This window comes from Lepisma saccharinum, chromosome 21, assembly GCF_977018435.1.
Source record: "Lepisma saccharinum chromosome 21, izLepSacc3.1, whole genome shotgun sequence".
NCBI lineage: Eukaryota > Metazoa > Arthropoda > Insecta > Zygentoma > Lepismatidae > Lepisma > Lepisma saccharinum.
This window is the reverse complement of record NC_139249.1, coordinates 5,490,956-5,517,811: the sequence shown is the minus strand read 5'-3', so window position 1 is coordinate 5,517,811 and position 26,856 is coordinate 5,490,956. Positions and strand designations below refer to the sequence as shown.

Sequence of the window (26,856 nt, the reverse complement as noted above, 5' to 3'; positions counted from 1 at the left end):
CCTACACCACGTGCACGTACTGAACTTGTCACTGTGCTTCAGGAGGAATGGCTCCAAATCCCTCTGCACACAGTATCGATCCTTCCCACGTCGTGTTGCTGCTGTAATGGCCGCCAAAGAAGCCCCATCACTTTATTAAATAAAAATTATGGCTTTCTACCAGGTGTTTCAGTTTCAATGTCCAATACCTGTATGTTCAAAGTGTTGGTTGCACCCTGTAGAACCTAATTTTCAACAACCATTATTAACTAATGTTTTGTTGCAGGAGGTTGTATTGAAATGGCTACGTATCTGAAGACCCCAGAGGGGTCAGATGATTCAGAGTCATCTAGCGAAGATGAGAGTTTACAGCAGTATGTGAATGAGTTAGTGGGTAATGCATTCATTGGTGAAGATGAAGTGTTTGCCGAAAGTGACAGGAGCAGCTCTGGTAAGTGGATTTCCAAGTTTCGTAGGTAGCTCCTGTTCACAAAAGATGCATGTTCTGTTGAGAGAGGGCAGGGCATCTTTGAAGTAAAGGACATATGTGTAGGACATCCCCATTGCAAAAGTTTAAATGCCACACTTGTTTTTCTTACAGTAATGATTAGGGAACGGATTTTAAGGTGTAGCACCTTTCCAAAAATATAGCTGTTTTCATACCGATCGTTTGAGATATGTATTTAGGACATGGAATCAAGTAAAATGAACACACTTTGTTGCACTGTTTTGTGATATTAGCACAAATTTTACCCCCTGTTTGATGCTTCAGCACCTTATTCATTCCTTTTATTTCATGGTTTGTTAAAAATTGGACAGAAAAGAAATTATTTTCACTCTTGAGCAGTCAATTTGTAGAGCAGAATGAGGACTATAAAATGGTATAATATAATGATTGCAGCCCCAATAGTTCTCAAGATAATGTAGTTTCTCCACACATAAGGATCTCCTAAGGTCAAAGCATCAGAAACTTTCATTCGAAAACATAGAAATGTTGGATTACCAGTATAACAAGTTGTTTGGAACCCAGTAAATGCCACGTTTACTTCCTAAGTATGGGTTACTTTATGTAATTATTACTAATTATGTTATTGGCTACAGTATTGAATAAAGAATGTTAATGGAAGTTGTTTAGGCCTGAATCGAGACATTTTATTAGCACCTTTTTTGCACATTTTTGAAAACATTTTCAGAACCTTTTTTTTCTCCCTTTCCCGACCATAATTTTGCACCTTAAAATCCTTTCCCTAGTAATGATGATAGCTGTTAGAAACGTTCTGTGGATATTTTTAAGTTTAAAAGTTGCACCATCCACACTTTTCCAAGTTTTAAAATTCTAAGAAACATCTTGTTTAGTTTCAGAACATGCAGATTTTATGCATCAATTTATTGTTGTGCTAAACTCTTTATTCTTTCTGTTAGTTATTTCACTTCTCCATAGGTTAAGCACCACAATTAGGTGAGGTATGAGAGAACAGAGTTTGAATTGGAGGGGGGGCACGAAATATATTTTGCATTTTTATCCTAGGATCGACATTACTAAATACAGTCCCAATTGGAAAAGGAAATTTCCATGAATAGTAAAACCAAGATTCCAAATTCTTGGATGTATTGAAGTCTTATGATGTTATATGTGACTGACTGACTTAATAATAACTTCTCACTGTTGCTGTAATGTTTGTGAGAGTCTAAGTGTTATGTATGTATACGCACACACATACATGCCAGGCCTGATTTTTTATTAGTGGCAACTATTTATTTTCTAGGCGCATAGCATACATACATGGTTCTAAGTTTTACAGGCATTCGATGTAGTTCGCAGCATTACGTACAACGTGTTGCCAGTGATGTGGAAGTTGATAGTGTGAAGAGAGCGAAGGTGTCAGTCCTGTTCCTTTGGCTAACTCATGAATCGTGAACTTTCGATCCGTCTCCACTAACGCAGACCCAATTTGCACGTCTTCGGCACTTACTGTGGGATGACCAGACCGAGGCATGTCGGACACACTTTCGCGTCCTTCTTTGAAGGCTCTTACCCACCTTGCTACTGTTCGGTACGGTAATGCATAACAGTTGGGCTGAAAAGTTCGTAGGCTAACATAGTAAAAAATATTTTTTTGACAAAATTCGATTTTATTATTCAATATAGTTGCCTTCGAGGGCGATACAACGATTATAGCGGTCATACAATTTTTCGATGCCATTTTTATAGTACGATTTCTCTTTAGCCTCAAAATAGGCCTCAGTTTCGGCGATTACCTCTTCATCAGTGCTAAATTTCTTTCCAGCGAGCATTTTTTTAAGGTCTGCAAACAGGAAAAAGTCACTGGGGGCCAGATCTGGAGAATATGGTGGATGGGGAAGCAATTTTATTACGGTTGAATATCGCTAAACATTGCTCCGGATCATCAAAACGTTGTTGCTTTTGATCGATTGTGAGCACGCGCAGCACCCATTTTGCACACAGCTTTCGCATGTTCAAATATTCATGCACAATATGTCCAACACGTTCCTTTGATATTTTTAAAGTCTCAGCTATCTCGATCAACTTCACTTTACGATCATTTAAAATTATTTTGTGGACTTTTTTGATGTTTTCGTCGGTAACAGCCTCTTTGGGGCGTCCACTGCATGCATGTCTTCGATGCTCATTTCGCCTCGTTTAAATTTAGCAAACCACTTCTCAACGGTTGATTTTCCTGGTGCAGAGTCCGAATAATGTTTATCAAGCCAAGCCTTGGCTTCAACAGTATTTTTTTTCTCCAAAAAGCAATGCTTTATTAACACACGAAATTTTTTTTTATCCATTTTTTCACAATAACAAAAGCTGTTTCACTCACAATGCTATATCTCACGAACTAATTATCCGGCAGCTGTGAAATTTATACACGTATCTTTTGAAGGTTAGTACTAAGTAAAAATAACATGGATTTAATTCTAGTAACGCCATCTATGAGTCAGCCTACGAACTTTTCAGCCCAACTGTTATTCACTGCAAGCCTGTTGCAGTCCAGGTGACACTGTTGTGCTGTTCGACCTCTAGCCCATTCAGTTTTTAACCAGGTCCGCTGTTCCTGCTTCTTAAACATTGTGACTGCTCGCTCACAACTGCTCTGTTCTTGTTGCACTGCACATGGGCATGGAGGGGGAAAAGTGAGTTCATTTACTCTGATGGAGGTTACGCATGTACGTTGGTATAAACAACATTGCCTGGCTCCGTTGCGTGACGTTGCTATAACATAGTTGCCACTACTTAAAAATCAGCCCTTGTACGTACAGACATACACAAGACCGAAAGTTAAATCAAGCACACATTTTAAAATGTGTTCTTAAAACATTTAATTTATTAGTTAATAGAAGATATGTCTAAAAATAATTAACTCTTGTGTCCAAGTGCCTTTCCTATAGAAGGCTCAGACAGTAACAGCATGAATAACTATGTAACATTGAAATATATATGGCTTACTCTACCGTATCACTATAGATGTTATAGTTCAGCTAGCAAACAGTGCAAAAAATTATAATGGCATGTTTATTATTCGTATTTAATGATGCATGTTATACATAAAACATACCAACATTAAAAAACACACACAATGCCCTTTATTTTTCAAAAAAGGCAATGAAAATTTCTGTAAACAAACTCTATATATATATATATATATATATATATTTAAAAGTAATTTAGAACTGATTTTGAAAATTCAGGTGCCCAGAGGCTATGTATTTGTATACCCCTGTATATAAATTTTCTTGCTGCTGTGATGATGCCAGCAGAAATGTTCTGTAGATAATGTTTTAAAGAAAATAAAGAAAATGTGTGTCCACGACACTTTAATTTAATTTAATTATTTGGTTCCTGAGTAGTTGCAATAGTATTACAGTTCTCTTTGTACAAATCATTTTTGTAATAGTTTTCATTATATTTGACTATAACTTCTTCTTTTCTAGGGGACAGTTCTTCAGATACAGAATCCGGAGAGATATTGTTTTGTAAGGACAATGATAATGAGAAAAATACTGCAAGCAAAAACACAGGAGATGGAAAATCAAAATCCGTGAAGTTGATGAAGAAGACTGAATATGAAGCAGTGAGATATTTACATACATATTTCTAGCTTATGGAATGAATAATCCAGGCTAGTTGCATTGTTGGCATCTTGTACTAAGAGAGTGATTTCAATTATCTTTGAGGGCCTCCCCGATGGCATAGTGGTAACGTTGTCGCCTTTTAATCAAGGGGGCTCAGGTTCGATACCCGGTGGAGGCACATGACACAGTGGTTCGGATCCCACTTTAAAAACTGTATGTCCAGTCCAGATTAGCCTTCCTGTGCATAAAGTGGACTTAAAACAACAAATAAATAAATAAATAAATTATTTTTGAAAATAGCCAATAACAGTACTGATTAGAAATTCATTACAAGCAATGGTTAAAATATATATTACATGAGACATTTATATTATGGTAGTAATTACTGATCTATAGTGATTTATCAGTTGCAATTACATAATGTGTTAACTAGATTAATTACATTTGCTTTTAACTGAAAATAAATTCATTTAGTAATTTTTGTATTACATTATGTGATTAACAGTGTATAATTTTTAAATTTTATAGTTATTGAAGCTAAAGTTTCTGTTTTATATCTATTATTATTATTTCAACTGTGAGGAAATCAAAAGCAGAGCTGAAGGAAGAATATAAATATGTTTGAGTTATGTATAGAATTCTCCTGTAGCTTTTGACCATGTAAAGCATGTAAAACCTATTTATATGAGGTACCAGTAACTACTATCAGATCAAAAATTATGGATGCTGGAGTTTGAACTCCAATTAAAAATTAACCTGTAGACATACATAAAAACGATTTACATCAAAATTTAGCTTATTCAATTCTGCGTTAAGCTACGGTAACCAATTTTTTTTTTTTGAGTATGCCTTCTATTTTTTATTGTCGTGAGAACATAAAAAGTGACTTTTTTTGTTTTGCAAATGATAGCTCTCTTTGGAATTCTATAAATAAAAAATGGGTGATCCGATCATGATGAAGTTTTAATATGGTGCAGGCAGAAAGGTTTTAAATACTTTTCTTAATTTTCAGATTTTTTAAACTTGTAAAAAATATAAACCAATCTTATAAATTTTGCGAAATAACTGTGTGCAGCAAGAGTGATGTCCGATGTCCGTTGAAGTGTGGAAACTGTGGGCTGTCAGTGCATGCTCTGTTGCCACGTTCCACATACATCTTTACCCGTTGAATGAAAATCTGAATAAAATCGATTACACAATGTGAATTAACAATGGTAATGGATTTTAAAAACAGAGCTTCGAAAGAAAACCAATATTGTATTTGTACAAGCACCCAATTCTAAGATAAAGTTATTTCGCAAAATTGATAATGTTTTTTTGACAAATTTTGAAAATCTGAAAATTAAAAGTTGTTTAAAACCTTTCTGCCTGAACTGTATTAACATTTCATCACGATTGGACCATCCATTTTTTTAGTTTATAGAATATAAAAAACAGCATTTTTTTCTGCAAAACTAAAACACTCAATTATTTTCTCTCACCACAAAACACTCCTCTCTTTCAGTTAGCCTTTTCTCCTTACTTCTTCTTACCCAATTCTTTGTTGAACCCTCATATTTGAACTTATTTACTATATACTGCATGGCAGAATGCAATTTGTTCACTAATGACCCTATTTCCCTCAAAGAATGTCCTGTAAGAGCAAGATTCACTATCACACCTTTAAGGTTAGAGCTGAGCTGCTTTCGCTTACTCATTACGAATTGCCCATGCTGACCGGGTGGTTGGATGCTCACTAGTAGCAATGGCAGAGTGACTACACAGACCTGCAACTGAAGCTGTACGTTAGGGGTGTGCGGGACAGAATTTTTTGGGTCGGGATGGGATAGGGACGGGAATTTTTTTAAATAATGACATTCCCCGAAGCTCTTGAAATCTCGAATTCTACACATCATTTTCACCTTAAGTGATTGTTTTCGCATTTCTGGTACAAAAACTAACAATTTCCGATAAGTTCCAGGTATTTACAATGCAAGAAACATCGAGAATTAACGACTTTTTAAAATGACCATTCAGTATTTCCTGACTGCTTGGGATCCTCAAAAGTCTGGATTGGGACGGGAAATTTTTTCCCAATCCCGAGTTTTCGGGATCCCACACCCCTACTGTACGTACAAAAACGTAGGGTGCTGCACACAATGACGTGACATGGCCACTACATGACTCATGCATACAAACAACCTCAAACGATTTATAATACTCTCCATCCAATTCAATTACTTTATCTTGCATCTTTTGTACAAATTATCTTTTTGAAGGTCCTCCCTGAATACTGGATACCTTTGGTTACGATATTTCGCCAACTGACTATGTACAGTGGGGTTTTATACGATGTATACAGCCTGTACAAACAAGTATGATACACACTGTATATGGGGACGTACATTAACATACAGAAGAACACTCGACTGTGCAGAAGATTGGACGTTTCCTTCTGATGACCTTCCGTAAATGCTGAAGTGTCTGGCAATAGACAACGGTATTATCAGTGCGTCCATGTTCAAGGTACTCCACCAGTAAGATACACATCCCATAAAATATTATCCAGAACTTTTGTAGCTGATGGGATCACTTCGAACTTCTTACTCCATTGCCACAAAGAAACAACACAATTTTGGTACATGCTGCCTTGACATCATGCTTTCACCATAAACTTCCACCAGTGTGCTATGAATCTGGGAAAGAAAACATTTTTGGACCACAACGTCACTTCTGCTCTTGACCAATTTTCCAAATTTACGGCTATTTTGAACATTCTCTGTACAGCTACTTCTGGTCATAATTAGAAATGCCTACACATGCAACAAGATACACATGCTATCAATACACGCATATTTTTATTTGACTCTACTGCAACCACACTGAAATTTATGGCACTTGTAACCTTTTTTTCCTGATCATCCCAGCTATACAATAGTGACAATTAATCCATCTGAGCCGGACTAAGATTTTTTACATGTTAAAGTCATACTTTCTGTCTTTTCAGAACATATCACAGAAGCAAAAAGCAAGGCGAACTACTTGCGCAAGAAAGACAACTATTTTGTCAACAGACGAACTGGACTTTTATTACCAAAACTGTCTTCAGGTGCAGTTTCTGGACATAACCAATGAATTCTCTGACAGCGAAATTTTCCTTGTTGATGGTGATTCTTTGCTAGTGGATGCTTTGAATGACAGGAACTTCAGCTCTAAGTATGGTGGGCAGCTCCTCCACCTTGTGTATATCTGTGAGAGAAAACTGCAACTGTTTGTGAGGAGGGGTGGAGAATTTCATTTGGTATTCTTCAAAGCGTGGGAGAAAGTATGGGCAAACAACCCCTTGGCTTTGCTCGCAAGAAGCGTTCTAATGTCACATTTCAAACACAACACACCACACAAAGTTTTCACTTTCACTGGCATTTGGAATAATCAGTTTAACTCACACTTGGAGCATTTCAAACCCACGTTTCTTTTAACCAGACTCAGTTGTGGCGAGTTATACGGTAATTACAATCTCATGCTTGAGAATCTTTTATTTGCAGTGTTGCAATGTGGCTTGCATTCTGTATTTTTGGATGGCTTGAGTCCTGGTATTTCAGAATTGAAGGGCCATCATGTGTCTCTGAATTATAACAAGTTCATGAGATTGAAGAGGAGTGATATGAAAAAGAAATTTCAAGATGTAGCTAGAGAGCACGCAAGTGTTTTACCACATGGTGAAATTGGAGAAAATAGTACAAGAAAGATTCTGACTCTGTACAAGTCTCTTCATCTGAAAACAGTAAGACAGATTGTAACTGTGATAAGCACAGTGTTATATCTTCAAGATTTAGAAGAGAAAGTGAGCAGTATAGATGAAGACTTAATTCGCTCACTCATTGCTTGTTGTGCTGTTGTAGAGTCTTTGCCGTTAAGCTTACGAGGAGTCTCGGTTTCTGAAATAGACGTGGACGTAACCGTGGAGAACTTCATATCTAAAATTCAAGCTCTTATGTCTCAAGTTCTTCAGTGCCTTGAAGAACAGAAAGTAATTGCGAAAGAGAAAATGATGTTTGTTGCAGACTTGTGGCATGGAATATTCTTTGTCTCTTTTATTTCCATGCTAGACTGTGAAACGTGCTTGGAAGATGAGAACAAAACTGTGTACGAAAACATGTTAGGAGAGGTGAAAAGGATTTTAGGAAGGGATATACAAAGCTTCCCCATTATCTGTGATAGTAATCTGACTCGAGGAGAAGCTTGGGTAAGCCCTGAGTTTAGATCTCAAGAGGAAGCAGATGAATTCAAAATTGATTGTTTGGGATCAAACAGTAGTCGTCTCTACCAGGAATTTGGGAAAGATATTTTACCGTCAGCCAGGTTATCTTACCCTCAACTTATGGGTGAGAATATGCAAGAGTACTTAATAAGTGATGAGGAGTTTCTGAATAATTTTCATTGGCTTTCTGGAGTTTTCATGAGTGATGAGCTTGCGAGAATAAAAGACACTTCGTTTAATGTGAAAAACTGTGTAGACAGAAGAGTAAGGCAGAGACTGGAGAAGCAGCATTTGAATTTCTGTAGATACATGTACCAGTATGGAATGAACCTTGCAGGTAAACCATCCCAGCAAAACCCAATAGTATGCACTGATGAAAGTTCGAGAAGCAAAGGCAAACAGAAGAAACAAAGCAAAAAGGCATTAGAGATCATAAAGAACAACGAGCAAAGAAAACTGAAGGAACGTGAAGAGAAGGAGCGAGAGCAGCTCAAAAACTTAAAAGACAGCTTGAAAGTTTTGATGAGGAACAAACAGGAAAGTGATGTGCTGATGAAGATAGATCATGTTGCAGGCACACTTGAAACTGAAAACTGTCTCAAGGAAGCTTTGTTGATAAAAGCTGATTTTTGTTACTCTCTGTGGCGCAAGGAGTGTAAACGGAAGCGTTCATCGAGCAGAGACACAGGACCAGCTGAGCAGCTTTTCCTTTGTTTAAAAACATTACTGAAACAACATCGGAAGCTACTGTCAGTTAAAGAAGAGAAGCAGGTTAGTAACTACCTGAATGAAATAGGATTCGGCGACATACAACAACTTTGGTCTCTGAGCGAGAAAAGTTCTCCAAGAGAAGATAATGTTTCCCTTAATATATCTTCTTCACGTTTCCAGCTGATGCATTTAGGTCACACACTAGACCGGGATGTGAGATCTGACCCTGACTCTCGAGTGAGCGAATTCATACCAGACACCTGGCAGAGAGAGCTTTTTGATGTGGTCGATAGGCAACAGTCAGCACTGATAGTTGCCCCCACGTCTTCAGGCAAAACGTACGCTTCCTACTATTGCATGGAAAAGGTTTTGAGAAGCAGCAATGATGGCGTCGTCGTTTACGTGTCTCCGACAAAAGCTCTAGTGAATCAGGTGGCCGCAACAGTCTGTGCTCGCTTCAGTAGAAAGCAGATGCCTTCCGGGAAGACCGTTTACGGAGTGTTCACAAGAGACTTCAAACAGAATGCTCTCGACTGTCAAATCCTCATGACCGTCCCTCAGTGTCTTGAAATTCTCCTGATGTCTCCCCAGCAGCGCGAATGGGTGAAGCGATTGCGCTACGTCATATTTGATGAGGTTCATTGTCTGGGTGGACGTTCCGATGGAGCAGTGTGGGAGCATGTGATAACTTTGATCAAGTGTCCTTTCCTAGCACTTTCTGCCACGATTCGTAACCCTGAAGGGTTACACTCATGGTTACAAGAGGCTGAACATTTTAAGGAAAAACGAGATAAATTGGATGGATGTGGCAGACTTCACTCATCGTACAAAGTGCAGCTTGTCGTTCACAACGAGAGACATGCTGATCTCACAAAGTACATGTTCGACACTAAGAGCTATTATGATGCCGAACAGAAGCTTGTAGAACAAAGAGATCTGAAACATGTTCATCCGTATGCGTTATTAAATAGAGCTGTGATAGAACACCACGAAGGCATTCCTGAGCACATTTCACTTTCACCAAAGGAGGCGCTTCAGCTGTATGATGCAATAAACTCAGTTTGGCCAGAGGATGTTGAAGTGAAGAGCCTAAGTCCTGAGAGTTACTTCTCAGGGTTCATAACCCGATCTGACGTGAGAAAGTATGAAAAACAAATGAAAGAAATGATGATCGAGTGGTCAAGAAATTACAAAGACAAGTTCGAAGCAGTTGTGGCACATCTGGGTAAGGACCTTGACATTGGGATTAGCTCGTATCAGGAGAATTGTGGTGTGCCCTTCATTTCAAGAAAAATTGTCCCACTTGTCCAGCAGCTGAAATATGAAAACAAACTCCCAGCATTAATATTTATGTATGACAGGTACTTCTGTGTATGTTTAAATGACATAATGAGAAGGTTTTATGAGAGATTAGAGGAGCATGTAAAAGCTAGGAATGAGAAAATGACCCAATTTTTTGAAGAAAAGAAAGAAAGAAGAATAAAAATGCAACAAAAACTAGAAGACCAACGTTCAAAGCCAGTAAAACGGACTATTGTCAATCCAGATATTGATGGGGAAAATCCAAGACGACATGAAACAGATATGCCGACCGTTAAACTTGTGGATAAGAGTATCCTACAATGTTGCAGTGTGAAAGGAGTGGGTGCTGTAGATGAAGACGACTTGAAGTTTGTTGAAGAAAGGCTGACATTCACAAGATGGAAAGAGATCAATGGAATTTGGAAGATGCAACTAGTGCAAGACACAAAAACAAAGAATCTGATTTCCGGAATGAAGCGAGGACTTTCGTATCATCACGGGGGGTTGAGTAGCAGGAAAAGAGTTGCCGTTGAGATGTTGTTCAGGATGAAGTTCCTGAATGTTGTTTTTGCCACAGGAACACTTGCTTTGGGCATTCATATGCCTTGCAAAACAGTTGTCGTAGCAGGCAACAGTCCATTTCTTAACTCCCTCGAGTACCACCAGATGTCAGGGAGGGCTGGGAGAAGAGGCTTTGATTTGGCAGGAGAAGTCATCTTCTTCGGAGTCCCACAGAGGAAGATGCAGAGGTTGATGACTGCCCATCTGCCGAAGCTGGTGGGAAATTTCCCACTCACGGTTTCATACGTGTTGAAGACTATGCTTCTAGTGAGTGAAGTATATTACACAGGAGAAGGCTCGGAAAAGGCAGTCGCAGATGCAATGTCAAGGTAAGGTTCTTGTGGATTTTCAAAGTCTAAGTGACCACATGCCATTCCTATTCAAGCAAATAAAGCAACCATGCATGTTAGGTTTACTGGAAACATTTTACCTGAAGACAAGAGAAGAGGTGCTCTCTCGAAACATACGGTAGAGTAAGTGTAATTTACCCCCTCCCCTCCCCCAAAGGATACATCACCGCCATCATCACCAACGTTTCCAACAATTCCTACCTCAGAAATACATCCTCTCACAACAACATCACTTCAGTCCAATACCAAGCCCTCAAATCCCTCCGTGGTCCAGGGTTCGATACCCAGTGGAGGCACATAGTGGTTCGGATCCCGCTTTAAACTGTAGGTCCAGTCCCGATTAGCCTACCTGTGCACAAAGTGGACTTGAAACACCAAACCAATCAATCCCTCCGTAACAACCCTGATATCAAAATCCTCCGTGCCAACAAAGGGTCCACCACAGTAGCCACGAGTTCCTCAGACTATGTTGCAGAAGCCTCCCACCAGGTCTCTTACTCCTTCACCTACAAACCCACCATGGATGACTTAGCCACCACACACAAACAAAATCCTTGAATTTGTCCTTTTCATAGGCCCCCTTAATGCCTATCCAACTCCACCATCTCCACCTTCATCCATGACAACCCCTACTTTCTACCTTCTCCCCAAAATTCACAAACCTAACAACCCTGGGAAACCCGTTATGTCCAGCTACAATTCACCCACCGAACGTGTATCATCTCTCATAAACTCGCATCTCCAATCACTGTCTCCCTATCCTCACCACCATTGATGTCACCTATCTCTACACCAAAAGCCCATGGCCTCCGCTCCACAGAATCATTCCGACTCAGACCACAAAACCCCAGCCCCCACTTCTTGATTCAACTTAAGGATTGCTATGCATCAACAGGGAATTCGCAAATCGTCTGCAATTTACGTTCATTTTGGAGTCTGCAAGAGAAAAAGCGAAATGAACAAGCAGTTCCCTTCCACTTCTGGATTCGGTTCTTGTGGTTCCATTCCCAAAAAGAGATTCAGTTTAGAAACCTGTTTCTTTCATTCTCATGATTCTCAGTCTTGTGCAAAATTACGGTTCCTTCGAATTTCTGTAATAAATGTTCACTTTTATAATACTAGATATTAGAAAGAATATCAAAGTAAAACTTGCAGTCCAGATATCTGGTTGATTACTAAAGTACATTGACAATATGATCATAATTATCGGAAAGGTTGGTGAAGATGAGGTTATCGTCTATTATTTTATAGATCTTAGTTTTGTTGACATTTCCTATAGAATTCCTATATGCAACAAAAAATTCTCCAGATCTTACCCTGAAGGCTAGGTGCATGTTATTGTTGCACCCAATACATTTGATGCCAATTGTAATATTACATTTTAATCTTCGAATTTTCACGTGTTCTTGAGTGTATAGAATGAAATTTGCTATAAAAAAAGTTGTGAAAATGAATATTCATAATAATTAGGGCTCGGAAGTTGAAGACCTATAAATTGCCCCAAAAAAAAGAGAGGGGTCAAATGCCCTCTTAAATTTGTCCTCATTTTTATATTTGACAGGGGGTTGCTGACTAAAAAGTGTTTTTTTTTTAGCAGAAACAAAAAAATCACGAATTTCTTCCTTTGGGTCCCTTTATACACCTGCCAAGTTTCATGGAAATCGGAGGGGGACACAGGGGTCAAATGCCCACTTAAATTTGTCCTCATTTTGATATTTGAGGGTGGTTTGCCCCCCTAAAACAGTTTCTTAGCCGAAACAAAAAAAAAACATTTCTTCTTTTGGACCCATTTATACACCTGATTATTTTTGTGCACGAGTGTGTTAGCCGATGCGTAGCAAATTATTTTAGGAACAACACTTCAAAAAAAATCATGAAGGACTAACTAATGAAAAATTTATTTGTAATCGAAGATCATAATACCTTTTAAGGTGTGGTAATATTATAATGGGATTGAGATACGAAACTCTCGGATCCGGATCCGTTTATATAAATTGCCAAAAAAAGACCTAATAACTGAATAAAGGACGTATAAATTTGATTCAAATTAATTAATAAATTCAGTTTTAATTACATATGTAATGAATAAAAAAAGTACAAAATTCTGGTGGTATGGAACACACAGTGCGAAAAAACTATATGAATGAAATGCATCTTTCAGTCCAAAAATGTTTTTCTCTCGTTTCAGAAATGGTTCAAATATATTTATTTATTTTTATTTCTTTACTACAGAAAGGATGTTTAAGAGGTGATGAACTGATGATGATTCGAATTGAGAATGGGCAGTAAAAACGTAGTCGAAAGAAGGTGAAGTTGCAAAAAAAAGGCGTTAAGACCTAAAAAAGGCTAAAAAAGGACCAATAAGCCAAAAAAAAGGCAAAAAAGGACAAATAAAACCCTCCTTTTTGTGTCCTACAATGACCCAAAATTAACATATATTACGTTGGGCCTCGTCTTCGGACACTAGGAAAAAAAAGGATTTTTCCTCAACTTCCAAACCATAATAATAATTAACAGTTGATATATTTAATTGACGAACACAAGGTTCAAAAGCAAATATCATGATAAACATGTCTGGAAAAATTTCATTTTTCAACTGGAAAACCTGCAAATGTGAAGGGATTTCATAATCAAAAAATTGTAGCTACCCTGAACTTGCCTGCAACAACTTTCACTTTGGAGACCAGCACTTCCTGCAAATACGTGAGATAGCCTGTTAATGAGCAGGCTGGAACAAGAGTTCCTATACTCCCAAAGAAACCTCTCCTCTCCTCTGGTTGAGATTCATTTATGGCATTTTCCGTCTTTGAACACATGGCGAACCCTCCCTCACAACCTTCCTAAACCAGCTTAACACTTTCGTGCCGGTAGACGAAATATTCGTCACGCATGGAAATCCCCCAAGGACGAGGCTCATCTGAAGCAAAATGTAACATGTTGGAAAATGTTTTGTTAAAAATGTTGTAATAACACGAAACATGCAAATAAGGGCTCGTTTCATTCAGAATTTCCAAGCCTTTCGTTCTGTAATATAAACATGTCGATGTGTACCTATTTTTGGAAGCAATGGACAGATGAATTTCAAAATTTTGTTTTTTTGAATATTTTTTTCAAAATTTTGCTAGCTTTCATCTGCTAGCACCCATCGATCTGGGCAAACCGCCACTAGTCGCTGATTGCCCCAAGTTATATAAATGCGACTATGATAGTACAAATAGTAAATTTTATATAAAAAAAGAAAGAAAGAACTCAAAATCAAGCCCATCCGCTAGCGCCCATCGATCTGGGCAAAACTCCACTTGTCGCTGATTGCCCCAAGTTATATAAAGGCGAATATGTAGTATCAAAACGATAATACAAATAGTAAATTAAAAAAAAGACTACTCAAAACCAAGGAGAATTTTCATCACAATTGGCTGCAGAGACGTCATCAGAAATGCCCCCATAGATCAGGGCAAACTGCCACTAGTCGCTGATTGCCCTGGGTTATATAAAGGTGAATACGACAGCACAACAATCAGCCTGGCGACGCAAGAATTTCCTCAGAGTCTACTTGGCGATGATGCCAGATGTGAGGTGAAAGCTTGGAGATTAAACCCAAAAAAAAATTGTGTGTTTTTTAGTTTGGTTTCCTGTTTATTTAACTTTTATTACAAAAACATTTGTTTGATGAAATATTCGTCGTCCGTCCTTGGGTTACTTCTGACATCTGTAGGCCCCACCCCGAAAGGGTTAACAACCACCACCCTCAATTGCACCTGGTCTCACTCCAAGGACGAAGTTACCTTCCTAGATGTGGATGTTCAAATTGTTGGAGATCACCTGTCGAGAAACCGCCATCTTTACAGTGACAAAATGGCATTTTGATCAGTGTTGCAGCTGCGAGGTCATTTTGTAAATAACAGTTGATGATACCCCATGCAAATTAGCTGCATACAGCATGTCACATAATTTTTGTTGAGCTTTTGAGGTTTTCGTTTGACTGACTTGTATTATAATCCAGTAATTACAAAAAGAAATCCTTTTTCTCTTCCAGTGCTCTAGGAATGCTTAATAATTTCTTGATCTACAAAACCTATCCTCAATTGAGGCCTCAAATCCAGCATTTCTTTTGTTACTCCGTTCAACTTCTCATGCTTCAGGTATGTGCATTTTCAAGTTACACACATTACGTGGTTATTTTTCACACTATAATGATTGCATCATGACAGAATCCTTTATTATTATTACCTTTTCATAAAGAGGTTACATTATTTATATGCATTCATACCTTTGTCAGTTCAGGTACCAGTTTATTTTTTATGTCGTGGCCTATGACTAAAGAAGTGTAGCTGAGATTTTTTGTAGGGATTGACAAATACAAATATTTTTCTGATAATGTTAAACAAGCAATATAAAATTTACCAGAACTGATAACCAATACCATATTTCACCACATAATCATCACAGATTGTATGCTTCTTTTTTTGGCAAACAGTAGTGTGGAACTATTATGTGAAGCTTTCTTTAAAAACAAAAATTATGCCAGTATTACTGTTACTTAAAAATCATTGATTTCTAGGTAAACTGTCTTTGGTGCAAGCTTAGGATGCACAGAATAATCATGAATATACGTTAAAATTGAATAGTCAAATCGACACACACAATATCTTCATGGCAGTTTAGCCAACTTTTTTCCAGTCTGAAAAAAGTTAACACATTAATTTAGATAATTTACTAGAATGTTTCGAAGTACTTAAGTATAAAATTTAATCTTCTGTGTCCGAAGTTTCTGCACTACTATCGTTGGTTTCATTTTCTGACTCCCTGATGCAATGATTACGAGATGAAAGCTTATAAACTGAATTTTTAACTGAAAAAAACAGGTTATGACAATTATGCAGTGAAAAATGGTATTCTATGAATGAAAATTGCAAACTTACTTCTCATTCATATCTTGGTGAAGGTACATTTTTCACTCAAAAGTACTCTCATCCACGCCACCATCTGTTAATTTTTTTATTTTTAGAAATTGCTCAGTGACTGTGGAAATCCACAATGCTTCACTCGCATTGCTTCACATCTACACTACCATGAGCCTGGGAATCTTGCCTTTGTTTTTCTTCTGAAGTGTGGAGCTTTTCATGACCTGTGTAGGAAGAAGAACGATGGCAAGTTTTCATTCAAAACATTCAGCACTATGACAATTGTCCTTAGCCACCTGTTCACACACACTGCACTGCATCCATCAGTTGGTAAAAGGCAGCATGAGAGATCTAAAGTGATTCTTCCTCCTTTACCAGAACCATTCACTACGGTACGTATATCATGCTTTTATGATACAAGTTGAAGTGATGCTTGTACTGTTTCAGTACACCATGTCCCGAATTGATTATCGGGGTTTCAAATGGTTGGTATATTACAACAGATGAAGGTGAATGTTTATATCGTACATGTACGATAAGAACTGCTGTGGAAGTTAGATACCCTGAGCGCTTGTCATTTGTTTCCCATCAGTCACAGTGACATAGGTGTATTACAAGATTGCGACTCGAGTGCAACTGCAGTTCTTCTCTGATGGCCTCCAGGATCCCCTGACCTCACACCTTTTGACTTCTTCTTGTGGGGCTATGTGAAAGGTAAAGTATAAGTACCACCACTACCTGCCGACTTGCCAGACTTGAGAAACAGGATTGTTGCAGCTGTTCAATTTATCACCCAGACATGCTGACCAATGTTTGGGAAGAATTGGACTACCGGATGGATGTGTGCCATGTCAAGAAAGGTGCTCACATTGAACATTTATAAAGTACATTATGTAAACTTGTTGAGTTGTTGTTTACTCCCATTTAAGTTTTGTCCTTGTACCCCACATATAAGGGAAATAAAACGACTGTGAAACGCCGGTAATCATTTTGCGACACTATTTTTTCATTCAATTTACAATAAGCAAAATTGGAAAGTTCTATTGTTTGTGAATTCATTCAGTGGTAGGAGTAATATAATGTATTCAGAAGTCACTTGGCATCCATAGTTTAGTCATGATTTGCTGTGGTAAATTTGATGAAAGTATTGTTTAGGTAAAGTTCTGTATTATACATCAACATGGATATGTGAAACCTTACCTACACCATGTAGTTTAGTTTTTGGGTGTCAAAATAGATTGTTTTGAGCATTGCAAGCTTTTAGGCACTGTTGTATGTCTTATCGACCACTCAATAATTAGTGTCTCATTAAGTTATGTGATGTGAGGAAGGTTTTCTATTTTGTAATTTCTTTCCTCTTTTTTTTTCAGCAAGTAGAGAAGTTCAACGAACAAGTTGAGACTGTTTTTTCCCATTGCTTAAGAAGTGTTGCCAAGCATTGTGACAGGACAATGGGGGAAGACAGGTGCCTGCCACTGTCTGGATTGGAATTTCGTTCCTCGAGAAATTTTCAAGCAAGTGGTAAGTACAGTATTAAAGGAGAAAGAAAAAAACACTGCTGATTGCACTACCAATTTAGCATCAACTCGGTGACCATTTACATTAAGTGGTCAACTCTTGATCTGGCCAGCGAAGTTTCTGGGTTCAAATTCCAGGCTGGGCAACAGTGAGTAGCTAACTGTGATACAGATTCTTCTACTAAATGACATCTTTTCATTCTCCCATATTCTATGAAGTTCAGTAGCATGGGGTGACCATTTAGATAGCCGAAGCACTGAATGTATAATTTTTAAATAAACAATAATGCATCAAAGGCAGGCTTGCCTTGATAAAAACACTGCACGCCACTGCTTTGCAGCATTGTAGTCTTTCACGGTCTCTGCAAAAATGCCTCTCGACACTTTTGGAGAGTATCCTGGGAATTATGCAAAATTCGAATTGCATTCCGAAGCAGTGCTTCTGTAGCTTACCTTGTATGCACGCCACTGATGAAGTTAGAAGCTATGAACCAGTGATATAATGCACAATTAAACAAAAATCGTAAGTACGAGGGCAAATCGAAAAGTCTTGGCACCTATTTTTTTTCTAGCTTGTTATAAGTGTTATTACAAAAGCAAGATATACGAGCGATGCAGTAGGCTTTTCTTGGAACGACCCTATTGTAACTTCGATTTCTTTCACGACACGGTGCTGTTATCAGTTGGCAAAGATGGCCGGAGTGCTCAGGAAGTCCATGCCATACGAGCAGTGAAGTATTATTCGTTTTTTATGGTGCAAAGGACAAACCACCACAGATATCCACAGTGAAATGGAGCCAGTGTAGGGGGACAAGTGTTTATCAGTGCGAAGTGTGCAGTGGTGGTGCAAGGAGTTTGAAAATGGACGGGCTGCTTTTGTGGATATCATCAAGAAGCTTAGAAACCCAGCGACACGACACCTTGCAGTATCCCAACGAATCATGAACAGTGTCGTAAACACTACCATAGGAAATGCCAAGTTCAGTGGCAATGTCCTTCAGATGAACTTGTCGATCAGCTTTCACCATTTCGTCAACACGGGTAATGTTGTCCGGTGTTGGCGAGGAACAAGGTCGGCCCGATCGCCCATTGTCCTCCACATTTTCCTGTCCATTTTCAAACTCCTTGCACCACCACTGCACACTTCGCACTGATAAACACTTGTCCCCATACACTGGATCCATTTCCCTGTGGCTGTTTGTCCTTTGCACCATAAAAAGCAAATAATGCTTCGCTGCTCATATGGCGTGGACTTCCTGATCACTCTGGCCATCTTTGCCAACTGATAACAGTGTCGTGCCATGGAAGAAATCGGAAGTTACCATAGGGCCGTTCTAAGAACGTACTGCATCACTCGTATATCTCTCTTTTGTAATACATTTGCCGTCGTAGAATTAAGAATGTTGAACAATTCTTCATTCTCAAATTGAAAAGAGAAGGTTTGTATGGGGTTTGGCGGTAATCTAATCGGTAGGGTATCTGACTACGATGTGGGAGACCTGGGTTCGATTCCTGGGTTGGGTGATCTAAGGTCAGAATTTCTCCTGCCTTGTCCTCTCATAAAGTGCCTCTGGGGCTCACCAGTCTCAAATCAATGGCTACCTGGGGGCAACCGGTGGAGGGGGGGGGAGGTAAGGGTGTCTGGAGCATGGTGCTAATCACATGACCTCCAAAATGGATGAGATCAAGAATGTGTGATGCCATACCCCCACATCCCCTAAATGTGCAGTGTGCATAGGGAACATTACCTTTATAGTGGAACCACAAGCAAAGAAACCTGCACAGACCTGCGACTCCTGTGCACCGTACTTCCACGAGGAGGGGAAGAGGAGAGTGGACCATGCTTCCTTATGGACCGAGCTGAATGGAAGAAGGGAAAGCTGCACGGGGACTTTTCATCCAAGGTTTTTTTTCCTTGTGGTCGCTCTATACCTTACCTTATTCTGATAAGAACTTTTAATTTATTTCCAGGAGCAACGTTGGAGACAAAACTTGCAGAGACAAGTACACCGAACAAAATCTGCTCCTCATTTGCTGCTTTATCAGGCCATGGAGATGACTCATTGTGTGGCTACGCTGCTCTGAAATCTAATGTTAGGCATCAGGTGAGTGTCAACAGTCTTTGAGAGGCCTGCCTCCCAGCCTCCCTGCGTAGTGGTAACGTTATAACCTTGTAATCAAGGGGTTCCGGGTACGATACCCAGTGGAGGCACATTTTCCAGTGGTTCAGATCCCACTTTAATGTGTAGGTCCAGTCCCGATTATCCTATATGTGCATAAAGTAGAATTACAATACCAATTCAAGCAAACAAGCATGAGAGGCCTTTTCACTTTTTATTTTTTCTTCTGGCAAGATTTTTTTTGTCTGTCCATCGATCCCTCCCTTGTTTTTGTTTGTGCATGTTCAGATTCCAAAAATTATGGCTTATTATAATTTAATGAAAATTAATATTAATTTAATGTAGTGCAGCAGTATGAAATGAGTCCACTTGCAGTTCATACATATAACACACATGAGTTATATCTTATCTAGTATAAAGTAACCATAAAAAAAAAAAAAAATTTTTAAAGTAGAATAACTTTCCTAAGCAAGGGCGCCGACTTTCCAAAATTTCTGTGGGTGCATATCAATGGCGGTTAGATCTGTAATTATCAAGTATTGTATACTTTAAACAACTTACATGCAAAATGATTGCAAGAGGCAATGATATTATCAACACGTTACTAAAAGAAAATACCACATTCATACAAATTAAAATGAAAAAATATTCATAAATGCAAATAATTTAAATTGTGTTGCCGAAAGAACTATGCAAGGATTTTGTTGTGAACAGAAACTACAAAATGACTAACTTTATGTACAAAATAATAATAATGATAATCATGACATGTTAACTTTCAATATAAAACACATTCCTTCTTACTTCATTTGCACTTATGAATTTGTTTGCAATTTTGGTAATGTCAATATACTTCCATTGTTATTGTAAGGACTGCCTTTGACTTGGTCAGAGACAGGCAAGGAATGGGGGAATGTGTTGCTTGGTTGCCTTTGCACAAACACATTTGAAACAATTATGTTTTAGAGGTTAGAAATTTTAACTTCCATCTCAATGTTTTAATTGCTTATTATTTTTTGATAATGGCAAGTGAGAAATATTTACTTTATTTTGTTTTTATCAAACTAAAAATCTTGTGGGTGCGGCGCACCCACAAGATTATTTATGTGGGTGCTCGAGCCCCGGAGCACCCACGTAGTCGGCGCGCATGTTCCTAAGACCACTGTGATGTCTGCCTCTTCTGTATGTTTGGACATTCCACACAATGTGCAACAGCCCTTCAATTGAAAGAGGTGCTCCCTAAATATATAGAAATTCGTATTATGAAGAAACTAATTTAATTAAGGTGCTTTTTAACAGCATATTTAGGCATATTTGTCCATTTCTACATGATAGAGCATATTTTGATAAAAATTTTCAGTCAAATTCAGCATATTTTCGCTTTTTCAAGGAATATACAGCCATTTTCAAAGTGGATTCATTCTTACTTCCATGTTCACTAAGTTGAATTTTTACAATTTATTTCCTGATAAGTGATGAAAAAATTTTGGATTTGTTCCTTCTGCTACAGCTGCTTTGGAGCAATCAGGAGTACCACCAGTGGATCAGATAAAAGTTGTGAATAACTGTTGAACGTTGTACAAAAGACACACTTTCCCAACATGGTCAGATTGACTTATCAATTTCTATTTGCTCTGTAGTGAGTAGTCTGTGGAGAATGCTCTCCAAGAAGGTTGTCGTGTACCAAAAATGTAGCTCTGTACATCGCGTCACAGTCGGTCGCGTTGGACACTAATAAAGTGTTAATTTACTGTTAGCATGTGTTGTTACTCTTTGTAAAACCAACTAGGGAAATATCTGCGCTGAGGTTCAACAATAACTTACATGGTGTTTGTGATGGATTGGGGCAACAAAACTAAAAACAGTTCGTGAAAATATATCAGCATATCGTCCACTGAGAATGTAAATGTTCTATGTCCAATTTTTCATTTTTTTTCTCATCAAAGCCCTTTAAAGTTTGACATGATATATTTATTGAACCTTTGTCATCATTGCGCTGAAAGTTTGTATCATTGCATAGGCTGATGTATTGAAGCCTCTCAAAAAATATGTAGTTCTTTGGTTAGGAATTTATGCGGTAATTAATTATTGAAATTTCAGTTAGAACAATTGGATGCAACACTAGTTTTGATTTGAGAGTACCAATATTCTATCTCCCAGATATAACACTGCATTCTGGAAACGAGATGGAGATGAAACAATTTCATTATAAATTTGTCATTCGGTAGCAAAGTAAAATAAATAATTCATATTTTGGGAAATCAGTCAACTATTTTGATTCTATATTTTTGTCTGTTAACCACAAAAGTAAGAACCGAAGACCATTACTATTGGTAAGTATCTCCCAAGTGATGGAGGTTAGAATGCAAGTGGTTTACCTCACACTCAGATGGCGCTTGTGGTTGGATGAGGAAATTGTCATAAGGTTTCATTGGTGTTGGAGTTTGCATTCTCGTGGCTGCTTCCAAATTCTGTACATGGACCAAAAAAACACTCAATACAAGGTGTGTTAAAAAAAAAAAAAGACCGGATTGTTGGAATAGCAACTTTACCGGAACATGTACATCTTATTCATGTTTGTCCCCTTCAAAGTACTGTCCTTGGCTGGCTACACACCGCTCCCAGCGTTTCTTCCAGCTTTGAAACACCTCCTGGAATGCTCTTTAGGTCCCTCCTACATTTTTGTTTGATGTCATCAATTGTGTCAAACCGATGACCTTTCAATGTCGGGTTCAATTTTGGAAAGAGGAAGAAGTCTGCCAGAGCCAAATCTGAAGTATGGAGGCTGAGGAATCACCGTCGTCCTGTTTTTGGCCAAAAATTCAGTCACAAGTAGAGCGGTGTGAACCTGCACGTTGTCGTGGTGCGCGGCACGAATTTTGATGCTATGCGGTGCATGCCCAATTCATGCGTCTAAATGGCGTGACACGATCCCACACTAATGTTAGCCTTTTCTGCTCTTCCATCACTGTTAATTGATGATTTGCCCACACAATTCACGCACTAGGTTGATGTGAACATCGTCTGTTGACATGGACGGTTGCCCACTTTGAGGATCTTCGTCCGTCAAAGTTCTCCCACTTTTGAACTGAGTGTACCAGTCACAACACTGTGATCGGCTCATTGTTTCATCACCGAAGGCTTCCTGAAGCATTGTGAACGTCTCTGTGGCACTTTTACCAAGCTTGAAACAAAATTTAACGCACACAGGTTGCTCCTGCAAATCTTTAATTTTTCACACAGCCACAACATGTCCCAACTGACCGCTGCAGACTCTTGACACGTGTTGCTCACGTGCGCGAACGGCTTGCACTGAGCTCCGGACCTTGTTGCAATGTATTTCACAAAGATGCTGCTAGATGGCGCAACTGTGTTCATTTGATTCTATCAAGTAGTTTGTGCGTAGTGCACTCAATCCGGTCTTTTTTTTAACACACCTTGTATATCAATATTGGTTGTATGTAGGCATCAGACGATTGCAGGAATGAAATAATTGCATCCTAAATAGACTACAGTCAAATATCTCATTTGTTTACAATTTGGAGATAGAACATTTGCATTCTCAATGGACAATATGTTAAATAGTGATGCTTGAAACAGTTCAGTTGTAGGGCATATTTTTAAAATAATTTTGCATCTTTTGGTGATTATTAGGTCATAAAAATCTTAGCCCTACTTATCATGCGTTTCTTTTAAAGGTTTTTACTGATGTTAAAATGGTACCTGTGATGGATGTGAATTCCAGCCTCAATGCGTACGCGTGGGATTTCTTCCAACATGGTTCAGCTTATGCCATAAGAGAGGAAAATTACATTAGAGAAGGATATGATTTTGATTTGCTGAATGATTTCTGCCTCGTCCTCAGGTGTATAAACACTTCCCTGGAAGAAGTAGCACCAGAGACTGATCCTGTGCGTGATGCCTTCAACCAACTGGAGCGTATATATAAGGCTAAGTTCAATAAGGCATTTGACATTGAGGAATATAAGTTACTTTGATTGTTCTCTCTGGATATCCAGATAGCCAACCATGTTAAGAACAATTGTAATCAATGTAATCTTACATTTTGTTAGGCTTATGATTGTGATCAAGATTAGCAATGGCAAGTATGGCACTCTCAAAAAGACTGATTGTAGATAGATATAGAAGCAATGACATTTAAAATGTTGGGTCGATTTAGGAAGGAAATTTATTCCAAACCATTTAAATGAAATGGCTTCAACTTCCAATAACTGTTAACATGAGTTTAAACATTGATCAAAGTGCATATAAACATTTTCTAATGTGATACTGGCTGTGATCATTTAAAAATTGTTACATCGAGTGCATTTTATAGGGTTTGGGTTGGGTGTTTTAATAAGAACTATATTGTGTAATTTTTGGTAAGAAATTGATTTCTATTAATGTTGTGCGATGACACTTTTTGCTGGATATAAGAGTTCAATTTTTGTAAGTTTTTTGTGCAAAAATCGTTCCTGTGTGGAGGTCAGGTCAGTGTTGAACTCAAGTTCAAAGTTGACTGAGACTTTGAATATAAAAGTTATTATTGTAATAGAATGTAGAAAATATGACTGTTCAGAATAAAATTCAGTATTATTTTTTGGCACATTACTTTTTGTTAGTCGTTCATCAACAACATGTTTATGTAGTGGAAAAGGTCTCTGCATACTTCACTGTAAAATACATTGACCTAATTGTAATACTCATCTGATCTCGTCACTAGCTGTTGATAAAGTGAAAATATATGAATTACTTCATGTTTAAATGTTTGGTCACATGTCATTGTTTGCATTTCAACCAATGCAAATCATGTGCATGGTTAATGGGTGACTGATTTATATATTATTATTCATAATTTTGTTCTCTGGGCATCTATCATTCCTGGAGGCTTGATTTTGGTCACATTTATAAATGAAGTGTATTTTATTTCATAATACATAACTATAACTTATACCCTTTATGTTGATTCAATTTATCTTTACATCCTTAAGGTAAAGTCTATTGTATTAAAAATATTAATTCTTGTTGTGACAGTTACGTAAAATTCAGCAATGTAAAATTATATATGTCACTTGCAAAGGGGCTTTCCAAATTTTTTGTAGGTTTAAAGTCTCATCCTGAAACTCTTTGTCCAATTTCATTAAAATGCAATAAAAAAAGCAGTCTTTGTAAAGGGTCCATGTACCCACATGTATCTTATAAACATTGTTAATAAGAACTTTGTTGTTTTTTCATCTTAGTCTGTACTTTGTCAGTATTTTAAATATAGTGGTCAGTAAGTTCAGTATTATTTTTTTGTGCACATGACTCCTATTTCTGATTATTTTTTTTACTTGGACTAAGGTGAGATGAAGTCATTGATGAAGGTGTTTCTTGAGTATTGGCTTTCTTCAATTGCTGAAAAGTTCTAATTTTACTGCCTGGTGGCCATGTTTTGTGCTATGTTATTTTATATTATGTACAGCATGTAACTAAAATCCGGGAACACTTTTAAAAAATTATTGTAGTAGCATTAGAAAGTAATGTACATCATTTCAAAGAATAAAGTTGTAAGTTTTTTCAACAACATTCACTTTACAAACACACTATGTGGGAACCATGTGTGACCCGACAAATGTCAACGCAATAATCAAACTCTTGCCACACACGACCCAACATGTCTTCCGAGACTGTGGCTGTTACTTGTCAATTGTGCCTGTTTACGTTCCCATTTGCATGAAATGTTGCCTCGTCCGAAAAAATTATCAAATTCACAAAAGCATCATCTTTGAACTCCAATGGACAGCAAAACTGGAATCGCTGGTCTTTGTCTTTAGTTTATAACTTTTGCACTAACTGTAGTCTGTATGGTTTCATGTTTAATTTTTTACGCAAAACTCGCCACACAGTCACTGTTGACATTTCCAACTCACGTGAAGCTCTCCGTATAAATTTTCTCGGACTCCTTGTGAAAGCTTCTCTCACTGGCTCAATGTCATTTTCACTCACACCTGGCCGACCACTTCTCTTCTTGACACACAAACACCCAGCTTCAACAAATTTTACATGCCAATTGTAGATTGCCTTCCTGAAAGTGTGGGGCGTTACCCCCCCACCACCCCCTACCTATTCACCTTCATGGCGTGGTGCTAAGCACAGCGGAGCAATTTACCTTTTACTTACCTTCCTGGTTGGTGCTGCTTTCCCGTACTTCATTCTAAATTTTCTTAGGACATCCGTTGTCAAATTCTAGCACGCAGAAAGCCTTCTCAGCTCCAGAAAGTGCCATCTTGGTTATGACACCACCTAGCGACGATATATGGAACTACACGTAACACCTGCAATGAGAAAAAAAAATTGCAACTTTACTCTTTGAAATGATGTACTTTGTCACTTTGTAATGCTAATTGTTTGGCTACAATAATTTTTTTTAAAGTGTTTCCAGACTTTTGTTACATGCTGTATATGCAGGCATGTATCTAAATCTTTATTTCTAGTTCTAGGGAGAATCCGAAACAAGTATCTCTTAAAAGTAAGAAGGCATGTCAACAGGGTGCGGAGGGGTTGATTTGATTTGTTTAAGACAAATTTTGTCTTTTTAGATACAAGGACTGTTTTATACATTAGAATAGGAAGAAATTAATACCTAAATCTAAAGCAATTACCAAATTGCTTCAATCTACTTATAAAAAATATTAGGTATTGGTTTGAGAGAGGGATATGTGAGCAACGTCGTTTAGATTTCTTGTAACGTATATGCATAAAAGTAACTTTAATACAAAATGTTTATTAAAAATGTTTTTCCATAACATTTGTCTGACCAAATAATTGACATATTTGGGGGGGGGGTCAGGGGCATCATAGGTATTTAGGGAGGTTTGCACCCTGTATGTTATACATGCCAAAGGCTCGAATTCCAGCCTGGAAATGGGTGTTGTTTTGTGGTTGTCACATCATTATTTTCATCTAATCATCCTCTTATAATAGTGACGGCCAACTAGGCACAGGGATGACATGACATATTTACATGTTTAAAACAAAAATGTTTGAAAGATTTTTTTTAAAACAGACTTGAGACAAAAGTTAATTTGAGAAAATAAA

At 37.9% G+C, this 26,856-nt stretch overlaps 1 protein-coding gene across 1 annotated transcript; it reads left to right on the top strand.

The window, feature by feature from the left end:
* The first annotated feature begins 269 nt into the window (after positions 1-269).
* On the top strand, positions 270-25,293 carry LOC146004461 (putative ATP-dependent RNA helicase DDX60). The gene is made up of 8 exons (XM_083143317.1): positions 270-430; positions 3,931-4,070; positions 7,058-11,214; positions 15,272-15,377; positions 16,244-16,531; positions 17,510-17,660; positions 19,628-19,761; positions 23,475-25,293. Exons 1-8 carry the CDS (start codon positions 280-282, stop codon positions 23,772-23,774), a joined length of 5,427 nt encoding a protein of 1,808 aa, XP_082999443.1. The 5' UTR covers positions 270-279; the 3' UTR covers positions 23,775-25,293.
* The last annotated feature ends 1,563 nt before the right edge of the window (positions 25,294-26,856 follow it).